This window comes from Orbicella franksi, chromosome 13 (assembly GCF_964199315.1).
Source record: "Orbicella franksi chromosome 13, jaOrbFran1.1, whole genome shotgun sequence".
NCBI classification, from domain to species: Eukaryota; Metazoa; Cnidaria; class Anthozoa; order Scleractinia; family Merulinidae; genus Orbicella; species Orbicella franksi.
Window position 1 is genome coordinate 6,632,401 of NC_138157.1, and position 21,340 is coordinate 6,653,740.

At 38.5% G+C, this 21,340-nt stretch overlaps 4 protein-coding genes across 4 annotated transcripts in view; 1 reads left to right on the forward strand and 3 right to left on the reverse strand.

The window, feature by feature from the left end:
* LOC145465486 (TNF receptor-associated factor 4-like) overlaps nucleotides 1-3,997 on the reverse strand; it is a 6,800-nt gene extending 2,803 nt beyond the window's left edge. The window contains exons 1-5 of the mRNA XM_081449271.1: nucleotides 3,294-3,997; nucleotides 2,855-2,906; nucleotides 2,108-2,212; nucleotides 1,418-1,576; nucleotides 456-533 (exon numbers count right to left, since the gene is read on the reverse strand). Of these exons, the coding sequence (XP_081305397.1) occupies nucleotides 456-533; nucleotides 1,418-1,576; nucleotides 2,108-2,212; nucleotides 2,855-2,906; nucleotides 3,294-3,436 (537 nt within the window). The 5' untranslated portion in view covers nucleotides 3,437-3,997. The remainder of the gene's footprint in view (nucleotides 1-455; nucleotides 534-1,417; nucleotides 1,577-2,107; nucleotides 2,213-2,854; nucleotides 2,907-3,293) is intronic.
* Nucleotides 3,998-5,315: 1,318 nt separating this feature from the next.
* LOC145464940 (transmembrane protein 231-like) lies at nucleotides 5,316-12,033 on the reverse strand. The gene is made up of 7 exons (XM_081448753.1): nucleotides 11,550-12,033; nucleotides 11,272-11,438; nucleotides 10,639-10,767; nucleotides 9,439-9,582; nucleotides 9,091-9,172; nucleotides 8,236-8,341; nucleotides 5,316-7,517 (listed from the first exon to the last, which is right to left on the reverse strand). The coding sequence occupies exons 1-7, from the start codon at nucleotides 11,686-11,688 to the stop codon at nucleotides 7,355-7,357; spliced, it is 930 nt and encodes a 309-aa protein (XP_081304879.1). The 5' UTR covers nucleotides 11,689-12,033; the 3' UTR covers nucleotides 5,316-7,354.
* Nucleotide 12,034: 1 nt separating this feature from the next.
* Nucleotides 12,035-17,028, forward strand: LOC145464939 (tRNA-specific adenosine deaminase 1-like). The gene is made up of 8 exons (XM_081448752.1): nucleotides 12,035-12,290; nucleotides 12,503-12,598; nucleotides 13,314-13,368; nucleotides 13,752-13,879; nucleotides 14,440-15,354; nucleotides 15,722-15,818; nucleotides 16,036-16,122; nucleotides 16,757-17,028. The coding sequence occupies exons 1-8, from the start codon at nucleotides 12,143-12,145 to the stop codon at nucleotides 16,902-16,904; spliced, it is 1,674 nt and encodes a 557-aa protein (XP_081304878.1). The 5' UTR covers nucleotides 12,035-12,142; the 3' UTR covers nucleotides 16,905-17,028.
* Nucleotides 16,673-20,895, reverse strand: LOC145464941 (gamma-aminobutyric acid receptor-associated protein-like 2). Its single transcript, XM_081448754.1, has 5 exons — nucleotides 20,763-20,895; nucleotides 20,631-20,686; nucleotides 20,483-20,561; nucleotides 20,198-20,291; nucleotides 16,673-17,678 (listed from the first exon to the last, which is right to left on the reverse strand). The coding sequence occupies exons 1-5, from the start codon at nucleotides 20,794-20,796 to the stop codon at nucleotides 17,588-17,590; spliced, it is 354 nt and encodes a 117-aa protein (XP_081304880.1). The 5' UTR covers nucleotides 20,797-20,895; the 3' UTR covers nucleotides 16,673-17,587.
* Between the last annotated feature and the right edge of the window lie 445 nt (nucleotides 20,896-21,340).

The window sequence follows — 21,340 nt, forward strand, 5'->3', positions numbered from 1 at the left end:
CGTACTGTACTTGTAAGGAGAATACATTACAAGGAAAAATTCGATTTTAATGGTTTTCCTTGAGAGTCGAAAGGAATTTGTATTTGTTTTGTTTGATTTGGTTTTGCGTTTTGGGCGACTGTCTCAAAAAAAACTCCCACCACTTTGTTACCATCCAATGAAAATTGAAGTAAAACCAAAACCAGTCGTAACTCGTTCGCACACGTTTTCCTGCGCTTTGTGTCGGCTACATGAATTTGCTTTGTGCTTTGATGGGCTCACTGGATTGTCTGCCTAATTTGTTATTGGCCAGAATGGTTACCGGCTTTGGTTTTGGTTTTTCAGCACTCATTTCAAAATTGCTCTAAGGGAGCATTAGACAGCAAAATTCAGTGTTACAACAATATGTGCCACATCCGATAAGGGAAAATTTGGGGCCTGACTCAGAATCCATGCACCAACTGACGTTAACAAACCTTTTCCTTTGTGAGATTGATTACACCGCAGTTAGCAGGGCAGGATACTGGAAACGAAGCACAAGTTTGAAGGTGTAACTGCAAAATACATAACAAATAGGACCAGAGATATCAATATTGTACTCAGCTGATGGCATAACGGGCAAAGCGAGGTACAGTCGAACCCCTCCACAACGGCCACCTAGAGGACAGATCTAAAGGAAACTGGCCGTTATGACGAGGTAGAGGTGTAATATGACCCCTGTTTTTTCTCGGGGTGCAACATTTTTTTTTCAAAAATGCATATTTCAGCATATATAAATCAAACTGTGTCAATAAAACAGAAACTTAACAAAAATAGCGTCTAACAACGCGCGGTACGGATTAAGTATGGTGACCTTTTACAATAAAAAATGGCGTTTTGTATATACCATTCGTTAGTCGTTGATTAAGTGATCGTTGTAAAGAGGTTGCCGTTAGTGGAAGTTCGACTGTAGTTTGTTAGCGATTCTCTTCAAACAATACCAGAGAACTTATAGGACCAGTCACTAGCTATGCGCACAAACCGTGCAGGAGCAACGGCAAGCAAGTTCAAACAGCTGGAGTCAACCGCGTAAAAACCGACGCCTGCAACTAGCGACCATCTCAGGGAATCCTGTACCCCGGGCGCAGCTAGCTAAGGAATAACGTAACTGGTGGGGAGAGCACTGTGAAACCTCAAAACACGTAACCAGGAAAAAGTTCGGAAAAGTATGTTAAGCATGCAACTGGCATCAACAGCGCAGGAAAACGTGGACCCGAGGGCAAACTCAGGAAGTCATATAAAATGATGTAACCAGCGGCAGCAAGGGCAGGTAAACGGCCAATACTGATCAAATCGTGAATCTGATTTTGCTGTTTTGGATTTTGACGTGCTCTGATTGGTATTCGTATAATATTGACCGTGATCTTACGGCCACGCTCGAGAAAAATACAGTACTTACACTCATGTGATTGAAGACAACTTGATGACCGCAGTGAGTGCAGGGTGTCAGCCTGTTGACACATTCAAGTGAATGATCTGTTACTCGTCTCCTTTCTAATGATGCTCCGCAGCGTTTCGGACATGATACCTCAGCGTAACTACAGATATCTTGGTGTCGCTAAACGAAGCGAAACGAAACAAATTCATGATAGTTATTTTCAGTTATTAGGAATCACTTGTATGAATTAATTAACAAATAAAACATGGAGGTAAAAGGCCTTCGCCGGTCCCTGTTAAAGCGAGGGTCTGAGTTACGTTCTTGGTCTAGTTCCATTTAGGCTTGTTGGCTAGCGGGACCGACGTGGCCAAGTGGTTAGGGCACTAGAATTGAAAACCGGTGGTCGCGGGTTCAAGTCCCGTCTGACCACTAATCTGGAGTTGTTTCCCGGTAGACCCTATAGTCGTGCTTGTAAACAACCATGACCAACTGGTCTGCCTTCCGCTAGTGGGGGTTTTTAAGCCTATTATGTTTATTTGCAATATTTCTTTCTTTCAGTTTAAGTAGCATGCCTGAGAACTAGCTAGTTGTAGCTAAGCGCATCGACCACTAGAAATATTCGCCATTTAACAACATTCTAACTAATTCACGAGCTTAAGTTACAAAATAATTTGCAACGCGTGGATAAATAAGCACACAGATGAGGCTCACCTCTATCTCGCTAAGTGGTCCAGTCCACTTGCAACCCTTCTCAAGGTTTGAACACAGCACTTGTAAGCTAAGAATTTGCCTGTGGCAGCCATTATCTGAGAAAACCTAAAATGAGAAAGACCAGCCGCTCATTCAGATCCCAGTAACACAGTTTGTAAAGGTGAGCCTTTCAATCGAGAATTTCAATCTATAAGCAGAACACGATGCTGATGGAATCGAACGCATTCCATTGTTGTTGCTGCATACGCTCTCATCTGTCGTAAAATCCCACGTTAAGCCCCCCCGAAAGTAAGCCCCCCCAGGGATATAAGCCCATCTAATGTATAAGTGCGTTCCTTTTACGTTTCTTTACAAAGATCAAAATTTTTAATCGAAAGTTGTAGGCCAATTGGGCAATACGGTAATAGGGTAATAAATTTATAGGGTAATAAGGTAATAGCTCTAAATTTAATGGTATGTTAACTTTAATTAGTTTTCAGGGAGGGATCTCGTCGTTACGAAACATTTTTTTTTTATTCCGCTCATATGTTCCCTCCGGATATAAGCCGCCCCCGTTTACAAGCCCACCCAAAACCCCTTATGAAGTTATAAGCTTTAACGTAGGATTTTAAGGTATACGCTCAGTTATCAGTGAAGAGACTGTGAAGAAAATGGAGGAGGAAAAAGGTTTGAACCACAAATCAGTAACGGGAATTAATATTTCGAAGAGATTTGAACATGGACACATTGAATCAGTGATGGTCTCACCTTCGCTGGATCAAAGTTGAGGTTATCCAGTGGGCAACGAGGCCTCTTGTTTCTGGGGATTAAAATAAAAATATAAAAGATTTCACAACTGCCTGCACTACTAGGTTGAACTCTGATAATCGTTCCGATAGCTGCTGTTTGGGCTAAGGAGCAATCTTCTTTTTTTGTAAAAAATATTTCATAGAAAGGTGGAAAACTCGGCTATTTTGAAATTTGGTTCAACTTGCAATTAAGAGTTTAATACATGTCAGTTCAATGTTTATCAAACAAGGAGGTGATGAGATTGAAGAAAATCATTGATACAGGATATTTCCTTGATGTGCGACAATCACATTCTCTGAACTAAGACAAGAGAATAATGTTTGACAATGAGTCTGGAGAATTTATATGTCAATATTGAAACAGATAGGAATAAGATGACAGTTACAGTTGAAATTACCTTAAAATCGGCTGCAAGCAAGTGCTGCACATGCGATGTCCACATGGTGTTATCTGAACCGGGTCTCGTAGAGCTATGAGGCAAATCGGACACTCGAAGGCTTTGTCGAGTGGCCCTGTGAATTTTACTTCGTAACCAGGCATTTATTTCGTCTTTGCTCTATCTGTGAAGATGCGGAACTAAATTCACCAAGTGTTCGATTAAATGTTCATCTTGCCGAGGACGGCGTATACCACCGAGAAAAAGCAAATGCCTATACTCGCAGAAAACCTGATTTCCAGCTGTGATTCTTCAGACTTGATATCGTTCCAAGTATTTTGATGTAACAGCCTCTTAGCGACCTCCTTAATCAGGGCTTTCTTGGCAAAGTTTCACAAAACGCGCGTTTAGTTGACTTCCAATTGTCGCACCGAAATCGTTTTCCAAAGAGCGTTGAGAGACGCGGTCTTATGTCTCAACTCCTTAGTGCAAGTGAAAATAAAATAACTGAATATGAAACAAACTCTAGCGGTTTGTTTGTGGGAGTACGGATGAAAACAATAAACAATGTAAGCCGCACCCAGTTGGTGCCAAAAACAGGAAAACCGTGATCTCATTTATGGCTGTTCACGCGAAATCTTTCACAGCCACACCCTCCGAGGCATCAGTTCGGTTTTGTTTGCACGACCGTTAATAAAACAATACAACGTTCCCTCATATTAAACGCGATATGCTGGTGTCATGATAACAGACTAGCTATTGGCGAAGTAACTTAGATTGTATTTTTCTGTTGAAATTAGAGATTAGTCTACCCTAACTGAACCGTCGAGAAGTGAAAAACTTTTGCAACAAACTCCGCAAGAACGGTAACGGAGTAAAAAGATGTACGAAAACACACATTAGTTGTTTTAGTTTGGATTTAAGAGGCTTCATTCATTTCTCCTCAAACAAACAACGCCCAATATTCCCTGTTCACAAGGCCACCTGTTACTTAAACACCTGTTGGTACTCAAGGTCACATGACTACTCTGACAGTGTTAACCACTCACGATTGTTAGAATTATTTCTCCCGCTCTTACGTTGTTTTTGCATGTTTTAGATTATCTTTCTACTTTTTTTTTCTGAATTCTTTGCTAAAAAACCCTATATTTTCTCGTCCTGTTTATACGTATTCGATTCCGTTACGTCGTTGGCGTTAGTCCGAGTTGTTGGAACGTCCTGGAAATAAAGGTGTGATGTCTTCTGTAAGCGTAATGGCCGCCACACACAACGGAGTTCCATAACAAAGGGGGTTGTAAATAACGCTTCTTCAGGCTTCGTGACGGATTGTCATGAAGCTTTCATCTGAACGCCCTCTCAGGGAAATTTCACGACTGTGAGAAACATAATAAGCAAGACCAAATTGTCTGGCATTACATTTAACGGGTTTTCTTTGTTCGTGCGTACAACAATTTGAATGGAATTCCTTGACCAAACTCCTTGTCTAAAAACTTTGTCTCGAGCAGACTTTTTTTTGCAGACGTACCAGCGTCTCACGGAACAATGAGTTTCAGAGAAAATGTTTTCAGGTTTTCCCGCAAATCACGAGCAAAATAAATTTGTGCAGGCAGTCAGGCCGCGTACCGTCCACACTACGCTGGAGGAATTTGAAAACGCAATAATAGTCGGTCATTTTGGATTTGTGTTTGAGCAAAATTTGGTCAAGGAACTCACATGATTATCGTGACGCCAGTGTTTTCTAAAAGCTCTGTTTCCAAAATGTTTCTCGTCCACACGAAAACGAAAAGCCGCCGTTTTCAAATTTATCCGGTTTAAAGAGTGTTTCCGAAAAGCTCCGTTTTCGTGACGGATTAATGTGGACGGTGGGCCTGAGCGGAGAAATAAAGCTCCGTTATAAAATTCCTCCGGCGCAGTGTGGAAGGGGCCTCAGTCTGCGAGTTCGTCAAGAAAACCTGCTATAGAATTTCTGGCGTTGAAAGTCACGTGGACGACGTAGTTACCTCAAAGGGGTTAACCGCGTTGTTTTCCATTTCAAACACAACATTTAAAAAGTATTTTCTCTTTATTTACAAGCAGTATGTACGTCTAAGAAGAAAGTAACTGAATAATTTAGTTTTTTTCTTACAAATTAAACATTATTGACGAAACAGTTACCACTGGAACGGCCGAATAAGTTAATAAAAAACCGGAAGCTTAAAAGCCTCAAAGGCTTACACAGTGTTATCCCATGCACACATGAATAAATAAACCCAGTCAAGTGCAAGAACAGGCGAGCATTTCAAAACAAAAATTCAACAGTTTTCTTAACGTTTACAGAGGTACCCGACGTTCCGAAACTTCGCCTATGGCCTCGACCTCAACATTTATCGCAATGAATGAGAATTTTCAATTAATGCCAGTCGAATGTCAAGATTAGACCCACACAACTCTCTGAAGGCATTCTTTTTTAGGGGAAAGCGCGGAAGTTAGAAAAAAACAAAACAAAACAAAACCCGAAAAATTGTTTTCAAAGCTCAGGGCATGTTCACAGTTGACTGCGGTTAAACCAGATTTGCACTGCAATACTCGAAAGATTCTGTACGTATTTACGTATTTTAAGAAGCAATGTATCATTTAGTTCTCTATGTACGCGTGTGTAAATGATATTTCGTAAGACATACAATGATCTAATACTTGAAGGTGCGACAAGACAAGGAGTGACAACTTCAATAGACGCTATTTGAGCAGTAACAATGTAGCAATATAGCAATGGAGGTTGTCCCGAAAACTAAGAGAATTCTCCCTATTTTTTTCTTCATTACGTTAGTTTATATTCCCTGTAGAGGAGGTTAAGACAGGCATCCCACAATACAATTTGATCCACTGGTTTCCCTGTCAATTCTTGTGTGTCCCTATTCAAGGGATCACGGTTTAAAATTGTCAACAAAAATTTGATTTTCTTTCCAAACAACATGTAGGGGTGTGGTGAGTTGATTGCCCTGTGTATGCTGTATAAAATCATACATTAATTAAAAACATAAGATGCAGGTATGCCAACTCTAAGTTAAAAAGATCTTAACATTCAACTATCATGAAATAAAACTGGAACACCCCAGTCACTGGATGCTCAAATATCGCAAATGAGATGTTGCCGGGGGTTCAATAAGGGCTGGACCCTGGGCAAATGGACTGTCTGTGAGGGCGATTTGGCCTGCCTGGTTTTACCATCTAGAGGAAAGTTTTTCTACAAAGAATTTCAGTTCAAAAAGTTTTGCCAGCCTGTGAAAACCTGATGCTTTTCTTCTGAAAACATTAATGAAACCCCTGGGTCTTGTTGAGAATCCCCTCTTAGTCAAAATTGCACCCGTCACTGCCTGACGTTGCTTAGGCAATTAGATGAGATATTGTAGCACCTATAAAAAAGTGTAGCAATAAATAGAAAGAAATTGACTTTAAACTTTTGTGTCCTTCAAAACAAAAACTACCGGTATATGCTGCACACAGCATCTGAACGTGCACAATCAGAAAATAACATTTATCAGAGGTTGCCTAGCAACATGGCACAGTGACAACATTTGGAATACTCCATGGCCATAGAAAACAGACATCCATTGTCATGTGATAATTGCCATTCTCCACAAGGATCCTGTCAAACATCTGATCCAAAAATTCCATAATGACATCAGAACACTATTAGCAATCCATGAGGCATCTGATTGGTTGTGGCTGGTTGTAAATTTTCACTGTCACTATGAAAATGTTGAACAATACAGAAGCAAATATCACTCTTCCCTGGCCCCTCGAGGACATACTGAATCTTGCAAAGGTGATCCAGCCCACATTAGCGGGTGACAAACAACTTACATGGTACTTGTCTGTGTCAGTCATTTACGTAAAGAATGGTGACACATGGCAAGGCTTTGTTTAAATTTGCTGTCATCTTTTTCAGGCTGATGGCAAGATTTGCTCCAGTTTTTCGGCTTTGCTACAATAGATTTCTCCGCTTTTTTGTTTTATCAACATCATAAATTAAAATTCCATCTGATCACAAGATGCCTTCCCAAACTAACTTTGTACATTGGCATCTGTTCATTATTAGCTCGTTATTCCTGATGCTCTTTTTCTATCATCATAGGAACAGTTGTCACTACTTGATTTTCAAACACAAATCTTTTGACTCTGTCAAACAGAAAGAGGAAAATGAAGAGAATTGCCAGGTATTGGATCCATGCCATCTTGATCAGTTGCCAGAATCCTGGTCGGTACCTTATATCAGGTTAAGGTTCTGTTTCATTGATGAGCTTGTTTCAGTGAGTCAGTTACTGATAAAATGACGAGAGAGACAATGTCAGTCATCTCTCACCTTAGCTTTAATAACTGCTGTCTTTCACCTTACTAGTGGTTCAACAACAAGAACAAGGAACGGCAAACAATACCACACCAGTTAAAAATACAAAAGTCAACTATGAGTTCAGCATCATTAAACAATAGTGACATTAGCCAGATTTATTATCACAAAAACCATGTGCCTATAGCAATATGTTCTTAGAGATAGAAAGTTCTGTGTCAATATTTCCCCCGCTCCCCCTCCGCCCCCCAAAAAGAGAGTGGAATTCCAATTTTTTGAACCTCCAAGGGAAACGAAAATTGGTTCGCAAAATTGTATAGTTTGAGAATCGGGGGTAAAATTACAGCGTTTGCTTGAGGAGTGGAAAAGACTTTTCATACGAGTTATCAGGAGGTTCGAAAAAAATGAGGGTTCAAGAAATCGGGATTCCACTATTTATATATTTCTACAGAGTTGCTGGAGAATGGTGCAGGGAACGCTTTTTTTGTAGGGTTGGGGGAGAGAGAGTGTAGCCTCTGCACCGCAAGGGAGTTTCTGGGAGTGGAAAACTCAGATTATTAAATAGCAATGATTCACAGGAATCACAAACTTTTTGCTCTTACTATCTCAGTAAACTTATATCTTGAAAAAAGATACATGATTGTTTCTTCTGGATAAAAGATAGTTCCTTGTATAACAAATGGCTGTCCTGCTGCTCGTCCACTTGTCCACACAGGGTGAAAAGAGATATACTCTGTGGTGACTACAACCAAAAAGGTAAAAAAAAATTAATAATATACAATAATAACAGTGTAGTAATTTGCAGTGCATGTAATCTTGCTCACATTTTTCTGTTTTGTGAAATGGTGGTGATGGATAGTTAATTTGGAATCCACATATTTTATTATTTCCTCCCAACTATGCTCTGCAAAATCAATTTATACCTAATATCAAGAATAGTCTGCAATTCCATAAAGTGCTTAAAAATTACATATTAAAATGTTTATTAATGAATATAACAAGTATGATACTTAGGCTAATAACTAGGATAAACAATATGATAAAATACACTTAATACTGTACATAAACTCTACAACTCCCTTTTTACCTTCCTCTCGAACTTGCTGAGTGATGTAGAATTTCTGGTGTTTAGGCTCAGAGAGTTATAGGTCTTAAGAGCATGATAGAAAAAGGAACACTGTGCTATCTTGGTGCAACAGAAAGGTGCATAAGGTCATTATTGAGTCTTACTATGGACTTAAGAGTTAATTGACATTTTTATAGATGGGTAAGATGGTACTAAACCAATGCAATAGATGACTGCATTCAACTCTGGCTGGGGTCTTTTTTCTGTGTTTTGGGAGGTAGGCTAACCTGACAAAATGTGGGGTAGTGTGCACGTAGACACTGGAATTAAGCACCAGACTGAGTACTGCTGTTCTTTTTAGCAAGGGTGGATTCACTTTTTTCACATCATTATTGTTAACTAACTAGTGGCATTGCAATACAAACCATTACGTTGGACATAACTGGTAAAAACATCGTACAAGTCATATGCCTCAACATTTGAGCTTGTACCATCAATAACCGGCACCTAAAATAACAAATTAAATCACAAGTAAAACACCCCTGGCTGGATAATCATTTTAGTGAAAGGAAATAAGCCACATGCCTTTTCCCTAAATTTCTAACTTCAGTAGTGATAACAAATAGAAATAAGTAAAACTGAAATTAGTCCTTAACCCGGGATAAATCTGTACTTAGGAGAAGGTTATATGACTGTAACAAATCACATAACTGGATCACGAATATATGATACTACCAGTAACAATAGTTTGCAAAGTTCTCATTTATAATTACATCATAAATGTCATGAATTCCTTTGTGTGGTAAGGGTCCTGATTGTTGAAGGACAAGTTTTCCGACTGTAGAAAACTCTGCTCCTGCTAGAGGAGATGAGTAATGGATATAAGCCATGCTTTCCATCTGAAGTGCAACATATTTCTGAAGAGAAATAAAGACAAGCATAGTTAAAAATGTTTTCAGCAGAGTTTTAAGCAGACAGTTTTACTACTTCTGGCAAAGATACAAGCACTTAATGAATAACAATACACAATTTCAGCAGTATAAAGACAGAAACACTTTAAATTAAGAAATGCAAGTCGTTTTCTCTGTTTTTATGGAGTTAAGGAAACATGAGTGAAAGTTTGGGAGAATGAGAAATGCTGTGAGAACATGAGCTGTTAGGAGAGTGTTTCCACAGCTTTTTTGAGTTCTCCCAAACTTTCACCACTGTTTCCATTTAACAATTAGATTATGAGCTTGAGATCTCTATCGCATGATAGTTGACAAGGGTGCAGCCTGAGACAACTATCATGTATAGAAATGGCGACTGAATAATCTAATTGTTTTAATATAAATCTTACAGGTCATTCAAAACTTTATGTAAATCCTTTTCACAGACACTTTAAAAATGCAAAGAAGCATCAGAGTATCCCCTGGGACTTATGTTGGACTTATATTTTACAGATATTTGGTAAAGTATACTATGTAGGGTAAGAGCCGGGGGGAGGGGCACTGCCATATATGGGCTATATCAGTATGTGCCGCTGTGAGGGGTATGGTTTTCAAGCAGTTTACTCTAGGATAGGGTATATAAATCAGAGTGTTTGGGTCTAGAATAGGGTATCATTTTTCACAAAACTGACTAGTTGGTGGAAGATTTTATCCAGACTAAGGAAACCAGGAACTGCCACTCAAAAATATAAAAAAAATCAAATTGGCAAGTTTAAACTTATGCAAAACAGCCTCAACAGTGTCGATAGATGGAGGGATTTGGGGAGTTTACTCTGGTATAGGGTAGCAAAATTCAGCTGAACTAGCTCTGGTATAGGCTAAGGGTTCTAGGATCCCAGTGGCACACCCCCACCCAGAAATACCCAAAGTACCCCCCCTCAGGGGTAGGAGTTATCACTGAGCTGTCTACTCTCAAAAGATGAGATAACAGATAATAAACTTGAACCAATTACACATAAGAATTGTTTGCACAGTGCCACTTACATGAAGTTGGTAATCAAATATCAGCATCAACTGTATAGAATGTATTGCCTCAGAGTCTGCCAAGGGTATCTTAATATTGAAGTGAAGGCTATCATATTTTCCATCCAGGTTATTATCTGTCTCCCAAGACTTTGATAAAAAATGAAGCACTGTTAAGCTAAGGTGATATTAACTTTACATGTAGTTATTACATGGCTAGCTCCATGAGCAGGTAAGATGAACCAGATCCTGCACTGTGATTGGCTACCCAAGTGGGCAAGATGGAGCTCTCTTGGCCACTCGGGACTACCCACCGTGTCCCGCAAAAATTTTTTCCTGAAAGCCATATAATAAATCCTTTATTGACCAAGCTTGTTTGGTCAAGATGGCTGGATATTGGCCTTGTTATTTTTTTGCAAGTTTACAGACCTTGACTCCATCTTGCTCCATAAACCCTCCCCCCCCCCCCCCGAAAAAAAAGAACTTGGCCAATATCCAGCCATCTTGACCTCACACTTGGTCGATAACCCATAAGCTTGTATATCACTGTCAATGAGTTTAAGATGACTCTGCAAAAATGCATTACTTAGTAACTATGCGCCTATTTTTTTTTAATGTTGGCTGTCAGCAGTTAAAAAGTGTTAAGCTGCTCACCTTGATGAGTGGAATTCTAAGCTTTTGTTGCAGAAGCTGGTTAAAATTTTGGAAAGTGCTGTAGGCTAGAAATGAACCAGGGGTATTTCCTTGAACTACTAGAAGGATTTCGTGTTTGAATCGAACGTCGGGTTGTTCTCTGAAAGTGCTTTCCTTGAGCCAAAAACCTGTGATTTTTCATGACAAATGGTAAAAGTTAATAAAGTCAATAAACAGTACGCTTAAATCAACGGAAAAGCTACAAGCTTGGAAAACTGAGGCGATTAAAAACTGCTTACCGTGTGTCACATAGGCAATGATAAGAGGAGGTATGAAAGTCAGAAAAATGACAAAGAACTGGAAAAGAGTCGCTCTGCTACAAATGTGAGTCTTGTACTTTTGCTGGACAGGGTGGGAATGCACTACATACATCACCATGTTGAAAATTACTCATGACCAGCGACACAAACTTTTTAGTAAACAAAAATTCGCGCGTTAGAAAAGTATGTCTTCCTCCTTGAAGATTGAGCCCGCGATCGTTCATGGAAACAGCAATAAAGGAAAACATTTCTTGGCAGGGGAGCTCCACTGCGGTTATTTTGGGAACGATAAAACGGGATTAGAAAAATCTAAATTTAGAAAAATACTCTGATGTTATTCAAACAAATTGTTGGCAATATTCAAGTCTCTTGCGTCGCACACTGCTACTTAAGGACATGAAGTTTTACCTAGACAAAATCAACTGTTACTTTACCCCTCTCCTCATAGTGTTAATTTGCTCACTAGGCCCAGTCTATTGAAGTTTAGCCTCGTCCAAGATGGCGGATGAAATGTGGTCTTCTTTCAATCCTCCTTTTAGACTTCTTTATTAACCTCTAGCACTTTTTGCTTCATGGATTGTTGGCAAGAAGATGATAATTTTGCCAACAAAGTGGCTCAGTTGTGTTGCGAGCATTTCAAGACGTTGAACAAGAGGGGCAAACCTCAAGCGAACCACGAGTGGACACTACTGGCAGCCATTGTGCTCGTACAGGAACAAGGTCAATTGCCAGCATTTAAAACATTTAATAGCGTTTTGAAGTAGTCATCGTGACGAAAGAGATAGTCAGTTAGAGAAAGCCATCTTTCTTATAACTTTTCACTGTCACGAGAATGCTATAAATACAGCGATAACTGACTTAGCTTGTGCTGTCGCCGCTTCACCTTTCACGCCACATTTGATGTAAGTTAGTCATTGTTTGTATTCATTTAGATGATAATGATAAGCCCTTATCAGAGTACTCTGTGGATGTGGTTGCCATGGGAACTGGTTCCAAATGCATTGGAAAAAGCAAAATGAGCAATCAAGGTAACAAGTCGTCTCAGACGGTGTACCCAAGGGAACAAAAGTGACAGTTGGTATGAATGAATCTTTGAGTGGACACCATATCCTCCTGCCTCAGAAAAAAATACTCAGATTAAAATGCTTCCCCTTTCAAATTTCCCAATTTTTTTCACCCCCAACCTTTTGTAAAAGCCAGCTCTTACCAAATTGTCATAAACCCCCATTATTATAATGTCACCAAAGATATAGCCTCCTATACAGACATTCTTTGGGCTCATCATGCAATCTTCCTCCCCCATGAACAACTACTGGGGTTACCTAATGATTTTAAAAACTAATAGTTTAATGTAAATATTTATTTAATAATATTTCTATCTAACTAGAACATGAGTCATCTCAAAACTCTTGGTAAAAATTTATGACCCTTCTCCCCCAAACACACATTACCAAATTCATTTCAAAACTTCCAGAATAATTCTAACACAACTCCTTGTAACCTGCATTACAGGCATAAATGTGGATGCAATAGGGAGGTTCCCACTCTCTCTGTTTTCCTTGTTTTATGCCTGCTTCGCAGGCTAAATTCCTTGGTACTATTTTTTATGTGACTAGACCCAAGTCCTTAACATGGAAAAAAGAACACCTTATTACAGGTTACCTCCTTACTGTCTTTAGAAAGGAGAATTTTTATTTAATTTTAATCTCAAAACCTGCAGTAAACATTCTAATATGTTTGCAGGAATCATTTTAAATGACAGCCATGCAGAAGTGATTGCCAGGAGAGGTTTTCTCAGGTTTGACCTACTGATGTTTTTAATTTCAATTAAGTTCCGAGTGCTTAGTGCTCAGAAGGTGAAAGCCTTCATCAGGCTAATTGGTCCCTACTGCTGGTCAGGAGCTTATCCTGGTTTCTACAGTATGAAGCTACTGGGACTATTTCTACTCCCCCCTGGATGGGGATGTTATTCAGTTGCAGGGTTTGTCCCCAGTGTGGTAATTTTTTGTTCTTTTGTGGGTGCCTGTACCCAATGACACATCTAGATGCCCAAGAAAAACAATGCAATGACCCTAGCCAGAGCTTGAACCCAGCACTAAGACAAAAATGCTATATCAAGCACAAGAAAGATGATCAATATAAAATGGTAACTCTTGAATTATTAATTTTTCTCTTCTCTAGGTATCTTTACCAGCAGTTGCAGAATGCATACAATGAGCAGCCAGGTGTATTTCATTTCCAGGAAGAAAGCAATTTATGTGCACTGAAAAATGGAGTGTCCTTCCATCTTTTCACTTCGCATACACCTTGTGAGTACTTTGTTTCATTGAGATTTTAACTTTTTTAGGCTCTCCGATCACCACACAGGTTTGAACTTGCATTTAAATATGACTGACTGGATGCTTAAGGGTTAGCCCAGATAGGCTGATAATTTTTTCAAATTAGATCATTGGCTTTGGAAATAGACTGAAGTACAGTAGATTTACTTTTGAACCACAAAAATCTACATGCATGTCCAAGTAAGATAACCAAGGATTTGAATGAACATAGAACTTCTGAGTGCTTCACAAAGCACATTGTAGATTGTTAGACCATGTAGTAAAGTGAAGAACAGCTCCCTGGAAAAAAAAAAAAAAAAACTGTTGGTTCACTGTCAGTCAATTGTTGGCTGACAGGCAACCAAGTTTCTTGCAGGCAGCTGTTCTTCATAATTACTGACCATACAGTGAGATAGAGAATATCCTAATTTATTCAGCCCAGCATTTAGTCAATAATTAACTTGATTCAATACCAATGTTTAAAACATTATTTATAGAGAGTGAATGATTTTTAAAAGTTCTCACAAGTACAATTCTTATCTTTTTTCCAGGTGGTGATGCATCAATATTTCCAAAAGCAGAGGAAGATGACACTTTGGTTGTTCCATCCTTGAAGAATCAAAATCTCAAACCTCAAAAGAAAAAATGCCTTTCTTGTCATGAAGTGATAAGCCGTCCAAAGAAAATTTGTTTAGAGATTGACATACCTTCCAGTAATTCATTGGATGATTGTTGTAATTCTGAGAGATTGATGGAAAGATTGGATAAAACACCTATGGTGGAAAAGGACAATGAGGCAAAATTATGCTTTCAGGAGGGTAACCACAAACCTGATGGAAGCTTGGCAGAAATTTCTATGGAGCTGTTCGATACAAGACAGGCACATTTTGATAATTTGAATGTGGACCATAGCAGTAAGGATCAGGAAGGGAAAGCAATAAAATCAAACCTAGAAAATATCCATGTTGACATTATTGAGACCTCTGAATGTGTACTTGATGGTAAATGTAACAACAAGCAACAAACTGATATTAAGCAGTACAAGGATGTACACAGGACTGGTGCAAAATGTGTTCCAGGCAGTAAACAAGACCCTCATCAGTCTGGTTCAGGATACCACACTGTTGGTGTTTTGCGCACTAAACCAGGGCGTGGTGACCCTACACTATCAATGTCATGTAGTGATAAAATAATGAAATGGAATGTACTTGGTTGTCAAGGGGCCCTTCTGTCATACTTCATGACATCACCAGTGTACCTTTCGTCAGTCATTGTTGGTAGCTGCCCTTTTGACGAAGCTGCTATGAGGAGGGGTATCTATGAGCGGGCTTTAAGTGACCCTCTGAATTTGACTGAACCTTTCTGTGTTCATAGGCCTAAGATTTTCCAGGCTGACATTTTATTTGAACAGAGCAGAATTAAAGTTATGGAACAGAGGCAGGGTAAATTATCACCTTCCTCCACAGGTAAATTACATTTTTTTGTTTTTACTCCCACCAGTATATCTGTAAAACTTAATTTGTCAACATCATTAGTCAGTAACCTGCAAGTAAGTTCTCAGCTCTTGGGGTAAAAGGGGGTGGGGAAGGAAAGGGGCTCCTTCTCCCATTTCCTTCCCCAATCCTTACCCACCATCCCCAGAGCTTGCTTGCAGGCTGGCTATTCAGTCTGTCAGTCGGTGGATATCATCAGTTTGTAACTCAGTCACTTCAGGGCAGTAGGTTGGTCAATCCATCAGTCAGCCATCGATCAGTCAGTCAATAGATGGCAATCACTAAGCAGTTAGAGTTGAGCAGGTTCAATGCATAACTATTTTTCCTTGAATATTTTCAGCTATTATCTGGATCAAAGAACCCTTCTTCCACGAGGTCTCTGTTAATGGCCTAAGACAGGGTGTCACCAAAAAGAACCTTTCATCATCAAAGGCAAGGTAACTCACAGGCTGTGACAATTTAACTCAATCTGTAATATCCACCATCATTCATTTCAAAGTCTCTCCTTGCAACATCGAAAGATTAAAAGATCAAAACAATATTACCAGGGATATCAACCTTTTACATGTAACTAGACAAGTGTTACTGTCATGAAGTGGTACAGACTTGGTGCTTGACTTTACTTTCCAAACAAATTCATGCCTTTTTTTTCAGGGTGTGCATCAGCAAAGGAAGTCTTTTCGAGACATTCAAAGCTCTTGTTACAAACATTCAAGATGTTAAGCTTCCAGTATCCTTGAGGTAGTAGACACTATTTACTGACAGGGTCTTCTTACTGAATTCTGGCTTAGGAAATCTGGGATAAAACCTAACACAAACAAACTCAATATTACAACTTTGTTCTCAAGTCTTTGTTGACTTTCAGGTTTCAAACTGCACCTTGTAATTAGCTGTAAAATATATTTGTATCTCACCTAGAGAAAAAGCCCTTAGACAATTCATAATTTTGAGAGAGAAAAGGCATGTGACAAAATGGTCCTAGAATTTTAGTCAACCTTCACAGCTCTATATAACAGAACCAAAAGGTGTTTTGAGAATTCTTCCTAGGGTCACAAGTTCTTTTTGCAAGGTTAAGAAATAATTGGGTTTGCTGAAAAAAATTATTATTTTATGAATAATTATTGGAGAGTCTTACTTTCTCCCAAAGTCCTGGTTTTACCAATTTGCTATCACTACATGTGTAAGGGGGCTGACATGTCTTGTTGGTGCCCACGTTGTCACCAAATCTGTATTTAATTTAGTACAAGTAAGCAAAAAGAGAGAAAGTCAAACTACAACCACACCACGACACTTTAGATTAGTGAATACAAATTTATTCATTGGAGGTTACATGAAAATTGCTCTGACTTGAGTATACATGATCTTGTATTTCCAGACAAAACCAATTAGCAAGGAATTACAGAGAAGCCAAGAGAGGAACTCCAACCTACAATGATGCCAGAGAAAAGTTCATCAGAACATTTCCTACTTGGTCCCTTAAGCCCGAGGAACTCTCAACTTTCACAGGATTGGAAATGTCTTGATTGTAAAACAGAACTTTTTTGGATTATACACGACAAAATTTCATTTTGAACATGTCACAATCAGAGAAAAATCACTTCTTTCAAGCTTAACATTCAAGATATTATTAAAGATTTCAGTTTTTTACTTGTTGTCCAAAGTTACGGGGGATTTTACATTGTGTAAACTTGTCTGTAAAACTTGAAATGCCATCCATGAACTGCATCTGTAAGTATATTTTAACAATAATTGAATAACCACACTGCAGATGACTATATCCAATCAAAGTTTGTTAAAAGGAAAACACAAGATGGTGTAACTAGCAAGGATGCACTTGCTCTGTTCAAGTGTGCCATTTCTTCATATGCAAGTATTTACAATGCAGTTTCCAATGATTATGCTATTTTACAATCCAAAGTTCTTATTAGAAAAGTCCAATTTATCTTCACAACAATGCTTTACTTTGCTCAACTTGGTTGTGTACTTTAAAATACTTGGAACTTGCACATTTTGCTGTGTACATCAAACAGAAAAACCCAGAAAAAAACTAGTTGTAATTGGTTCTTTAGTTGCTGCATTTGTTTCTTCAAACCAACTTGTATTTCACCAGACTACTAAAGCTAATAACACCCCCAAAAAAATTTATAGGAAAACTGACAGTTCAAGAGTAAAAGTTAGTTCAAACTAGAGGTCTGAACTATGCCGATCACATTCCAAAGGTGTTTTCTCCGCTGTAGGCAATGTACAAAAATCCATCTTCATCTTTATGTTCTTCATAGATGGAACCCATTGTTGAACTGAAAAAAAAAAAGAAAAAGTGGTGTAGTTAGTAATGCCAGTTACCCACTTAAGGTCAAAAGGAATCAATGCACAGGCCAACAGAAAACCTTGGGTCCATTTAAGTTCACATGCAATTATACCAATTTTCTCTGTTAAAGACCAGGTCGGAGTTGTAAATAAGTCCCTAAAGCACTTATTTGTGGTTTAATAAGCTATAATGAATAACAACCCTTGCCTAAGTAAACACGGGGCTCAAATAAACCGTAGGAATCAAATATCTGGTCCCGGTTGTTGAAAGGCTGGATAATGTTGTCCAATGGATAAATCACTATCCAGTGTATAGCTGGTTTGTTTTGTTAACACTTATCTACTGGATAGTGATTTATATGGTGGATGGTGTTGTCTATCGTTTGAACAACAAGGGCCTGGTCCTCCAAGCCAAATAAAATAAACGTCAAGGTTAGCAATTGATTGAGAAAATGAGGTATCAAATGAGGTAACTATTATAAAATTATTATATGGTATTGCACAACACAATCCCAGCCAGGTGCAAGCCTCACCTTCTGAAATGAAGCTCTCTGCACACTGACGATAACAAACCCTAAAATACCCCTCCACAGGGGGTATTGCTTTACCAAAATCATTGTAAACTCTTTGTGAGCCCAGATTCATGAAAACACGCCTCAAACTACAGTCAATACTTGTGTTGGACACAAATAAACTTTTTAAGTTTTATTTTGACAGACAGCTGAATCCTTGTTAAAATATTGCAACCAAATTGCTTGCCACGGCTATCAAACTGCAAAACAGAAAAGACTACAGTGCAGCTGCTATTTTCCTTATTTATTCAATTTTCAACAATAGAAATCAGGTAAGTCTTTTCTCATGCAAAGCTAATGATTAGTTGATTAAAATGACTGGAAAAAAATTTGGGGTGCCCAAGCTTGTTAGTGAGGTACAGCCATTTTTCAACTGACAGAACTCAATATCAAGGCACATCCGCCATGTTTTCAATGTGCGCGTGCACAAATGCGCACTAATGACACCATAAATTATGCACAGTAAGGATGCGCAATGCAATACTTGGGAATGACCTTAAATGCATGTTTACCATCAAACCACCAGGCATTTTCTAGTTCTGGTTTTTGATTTTTTCTAGAGCGTCACTCGTTTGGTCATTGTGACTGAAACCCTAGAGTTCGGATATATTCAATTTGTTCTTTCGATGTTATTCCTTGAGCCCTTGACCTGAGAGGGTACTGTGAAACTACATGTACAATCTCCAGTGATTATACTGGGGAAACGTTATTTGATACATTTAACAACTCTGTATTAAATCTGAATTAAAACTATGTCCCTATGACAAATATTGTAATTATTACTTGCTTATGTTTTCATATTTATACAATTTGGCTGCCTACTTTATCTACAGGATCACACAATTGCAAGCAAAATAAACTTTTGCCATTTTATTGTAGTTTTTGAGCATAATTGTTAAGTTGGTAGAAATGACAAATGTTGTCGCTGAAGGTGTAGCTAATCTTATTTAAAATTTTAGCTGCGAAATGCATTTAAGGGCATCTGCAGTACACCGTCAGATTGAAAACAAAATGAAGTTTTCAGTAAAATATCTTATGAAAGTGAACTTTGTTCCCTATATTTAATTCGAAAAATGGCTAAATTTTAGACTTACTCTACTTGGTGAATAGCATGAAATATCTAATTTACACCAGAAATATTTCGCACTAAGTATTAATCTTTTGTAATGGAACAACAACATCATTAACTTAAAGCTTACATTTTATGGCAAACCAAATTGTCCGTATCGCCAATTATACTCGAAAATGAATTAAAATTTTGCCACCAGCAAATGTTAATTTTCACTTTGAACAACCCACTACTCCCTGAATGTTGTTTAACAACTGAACGAAGGCAGACTAGAATTTAATCGATCGAGAGAAAAAATAAATTCCAGGTTAGATTCCAAATAATCACGAGGTTAAGGACTGCTGACTATTCCCTCTCATGACTTAAACAAAAGGGGTAAACCGGGTTGACAAACAAAGAACTGTAAGACTTGCTAGTTCTCAGCTGTGAAAAAGGGACTTTGTGTCGATTTTCTGCGTAAGTTTAGTCCTCAAAATTGAACAACTCTGAATGACAACGGACAGACAGGACATTACAAAGTGAAAGCAATTACATTCGGAAAGTATAACTTTTTCTTTCTAAAGTAGAGTTTAGAAGCGTAATCCATGCAAAGCTCAATTCCCAAATTTTGCTCAGTCCACGACTATAAACACAGTTCTTAGCAGAAAGAATCAACAACGGTCAATATGAAGGCCTGAACCGCTTATATTGTCGATTCACTGTACTTGCGCTCGACACGAAGATGTAAACAAAGTCGAAGGTTGGCTGCAAAAGTAAGCTTATGTTACAGAAAAAACCCCATGGCTTTAGATCTTTGTTTCAATGAAAAATACAAGATATACATAACATAATCGCCCTTCAAATCCTAATAGATGACTTTTACACAAACCTTGTCGTTGGTAGCACCTTGTTAACGAAAAGAAACATTGCTTTTTCTGGAGGGAGCTGAATTCTCTTCCGGATGATGTACATAAACTGAGCCACTGTGGAAAAATAAATTAAGTATCGGCGTGACTAAGACGAGTACAAGTCTCAAGTCTTAATTCAAAAATGACAAATAAGTAATCCCTTAATACTGAAAGGAACTAAGCTATAGAAGTAGAGGAGACACGCCATTTAAGATGAGAGAGCGAATGAAGGAATTAGCCTGTTTATTTCCTGTTTTATCGATTACCTGTCAGATCTGAGGGAACAAGAAATTTCCTTTTGTCTATATCCTGAATGGACGACTTGGGAGCTTTCTCGACAACAACCTGCAAAGAAAGAAGGAATGAATTTCGCTTTCTAAAGACGAAAATATCACTTCAAGGCGCCACACTTACGGGAATTCTATCGGGATACTTCGCCCTTATCTTCGCGGATTCATGACATCTCGACTCTGCAACACCATAAGAAATAGCGGTTAAACTGATGGCAAAAGCTAAAGCAATGGAGGTATAATTGATTCCAAATACCTAAGGAATGTTCTTCCTTGAAGCTCCACTTCATTTTGGGCCCAAAATTCTTCTAATAAATCACACTAAACTCTTCCACCGCAACTTGTCCAATTCGATTTCTGCTGCGTAAGTTCTTAGAATGTTTGACCACGTGACCTTTGTTATTTTCTTATGTGACGTCATCAAATTGTGTAATAGTCCATATTTGGCGCAATCATTTAGTCAGCGGTTTTTGTTGACAAAGTTGCTAAAAATAGGCTGCAGCCCAAGTTTTTTGAAAAATCAATATCAAACGGCCTAGAAGCACCAGGCACCTTATTGTTTCCAGCCTAGCTGTATGCAACGTAAGAAATATTTTTGGCGCAAGGCATATTCTTTTGCCGGAGTAGAATTCACAAATCCGAAATGATCCCGGCTCTGAAAGAAGCCCTTTTATGGGGGTAGGGGTGTGGGGGATTATCCCATATCCTGATTTATGGCCTAATTGTATTATCCCGAATCCCCTAAATTTCAAATTTCAGTTTCAAAAACGTACAATTTACCTACTTGATATACCGGAAAATCTGTTCTAAATATCTCTTATCCCATTAATATTT

Bases quoted from the DNA above. Each gene is read 5' to 3' on its own strand.
- LOC145464940 (XM_081448753.1), bottom strand. From the start codon at position 11,688: ATGGTGATGTATGTAGTGCATTCCCACCCTGTCCAGCAAAAGTACAAG. The intron at 11,439-11,549 runs GTAAGCAGTTTT...GAAAAATCACAG, and splicing joins CATTGCCTATGTGACACACG to GTTTTTGGCTCAAGGAAAGC. The intron at 10,768-11,271 runs GTGAGCAGCTTA...TTTTTATCAAAG, and splicing joins TTAGAATTCCACTCATCAAG to TCTTGGGAGACAGATAATAA.
- LOC145464939 (XM_081448752.1), top strand. From the start codon at position 12,143: ATGGATTGTTGGCAAGAAGATGATAATTTTGCCAACAAAGTGGCTCAG. The intron at 13,880-14,439 runs GTGAGTACTTTG...TCTTTTTTCCAG, and splicing joins TTTCACTTCGCATACACCTT to GTGGTGATGCATCAATATTT. The intron at 16,123-16,756 runs GTAGTAGACACT...TTGTATTTCCAG, and splicing joins AAGCTTCCAGTATCCTTGAG to ACAAAACCAATTAGCAAGGA.
- LOC145464941 (XM_081448754.1), bottom strand. From the start codon at position 20,796: ATGAAGTGGAGCTTCAAGGAAGAACATTCCTTAG. The intron at 20,562-20,630 runs GTAAGTGTGGCG...CTTTCTTTGCAG, and splicing joins AGTATCCCGATAGAATTCCC to GTTGTTGTCGAGAAAGCTCC. The intron at 17,679-20,197 runs GTTTGTGTAAAA...TTTTTTTTTCAG, and splicing joins AAGGTGCTACCAACGACAAG to TTCAACAATGGGTTCCATCT.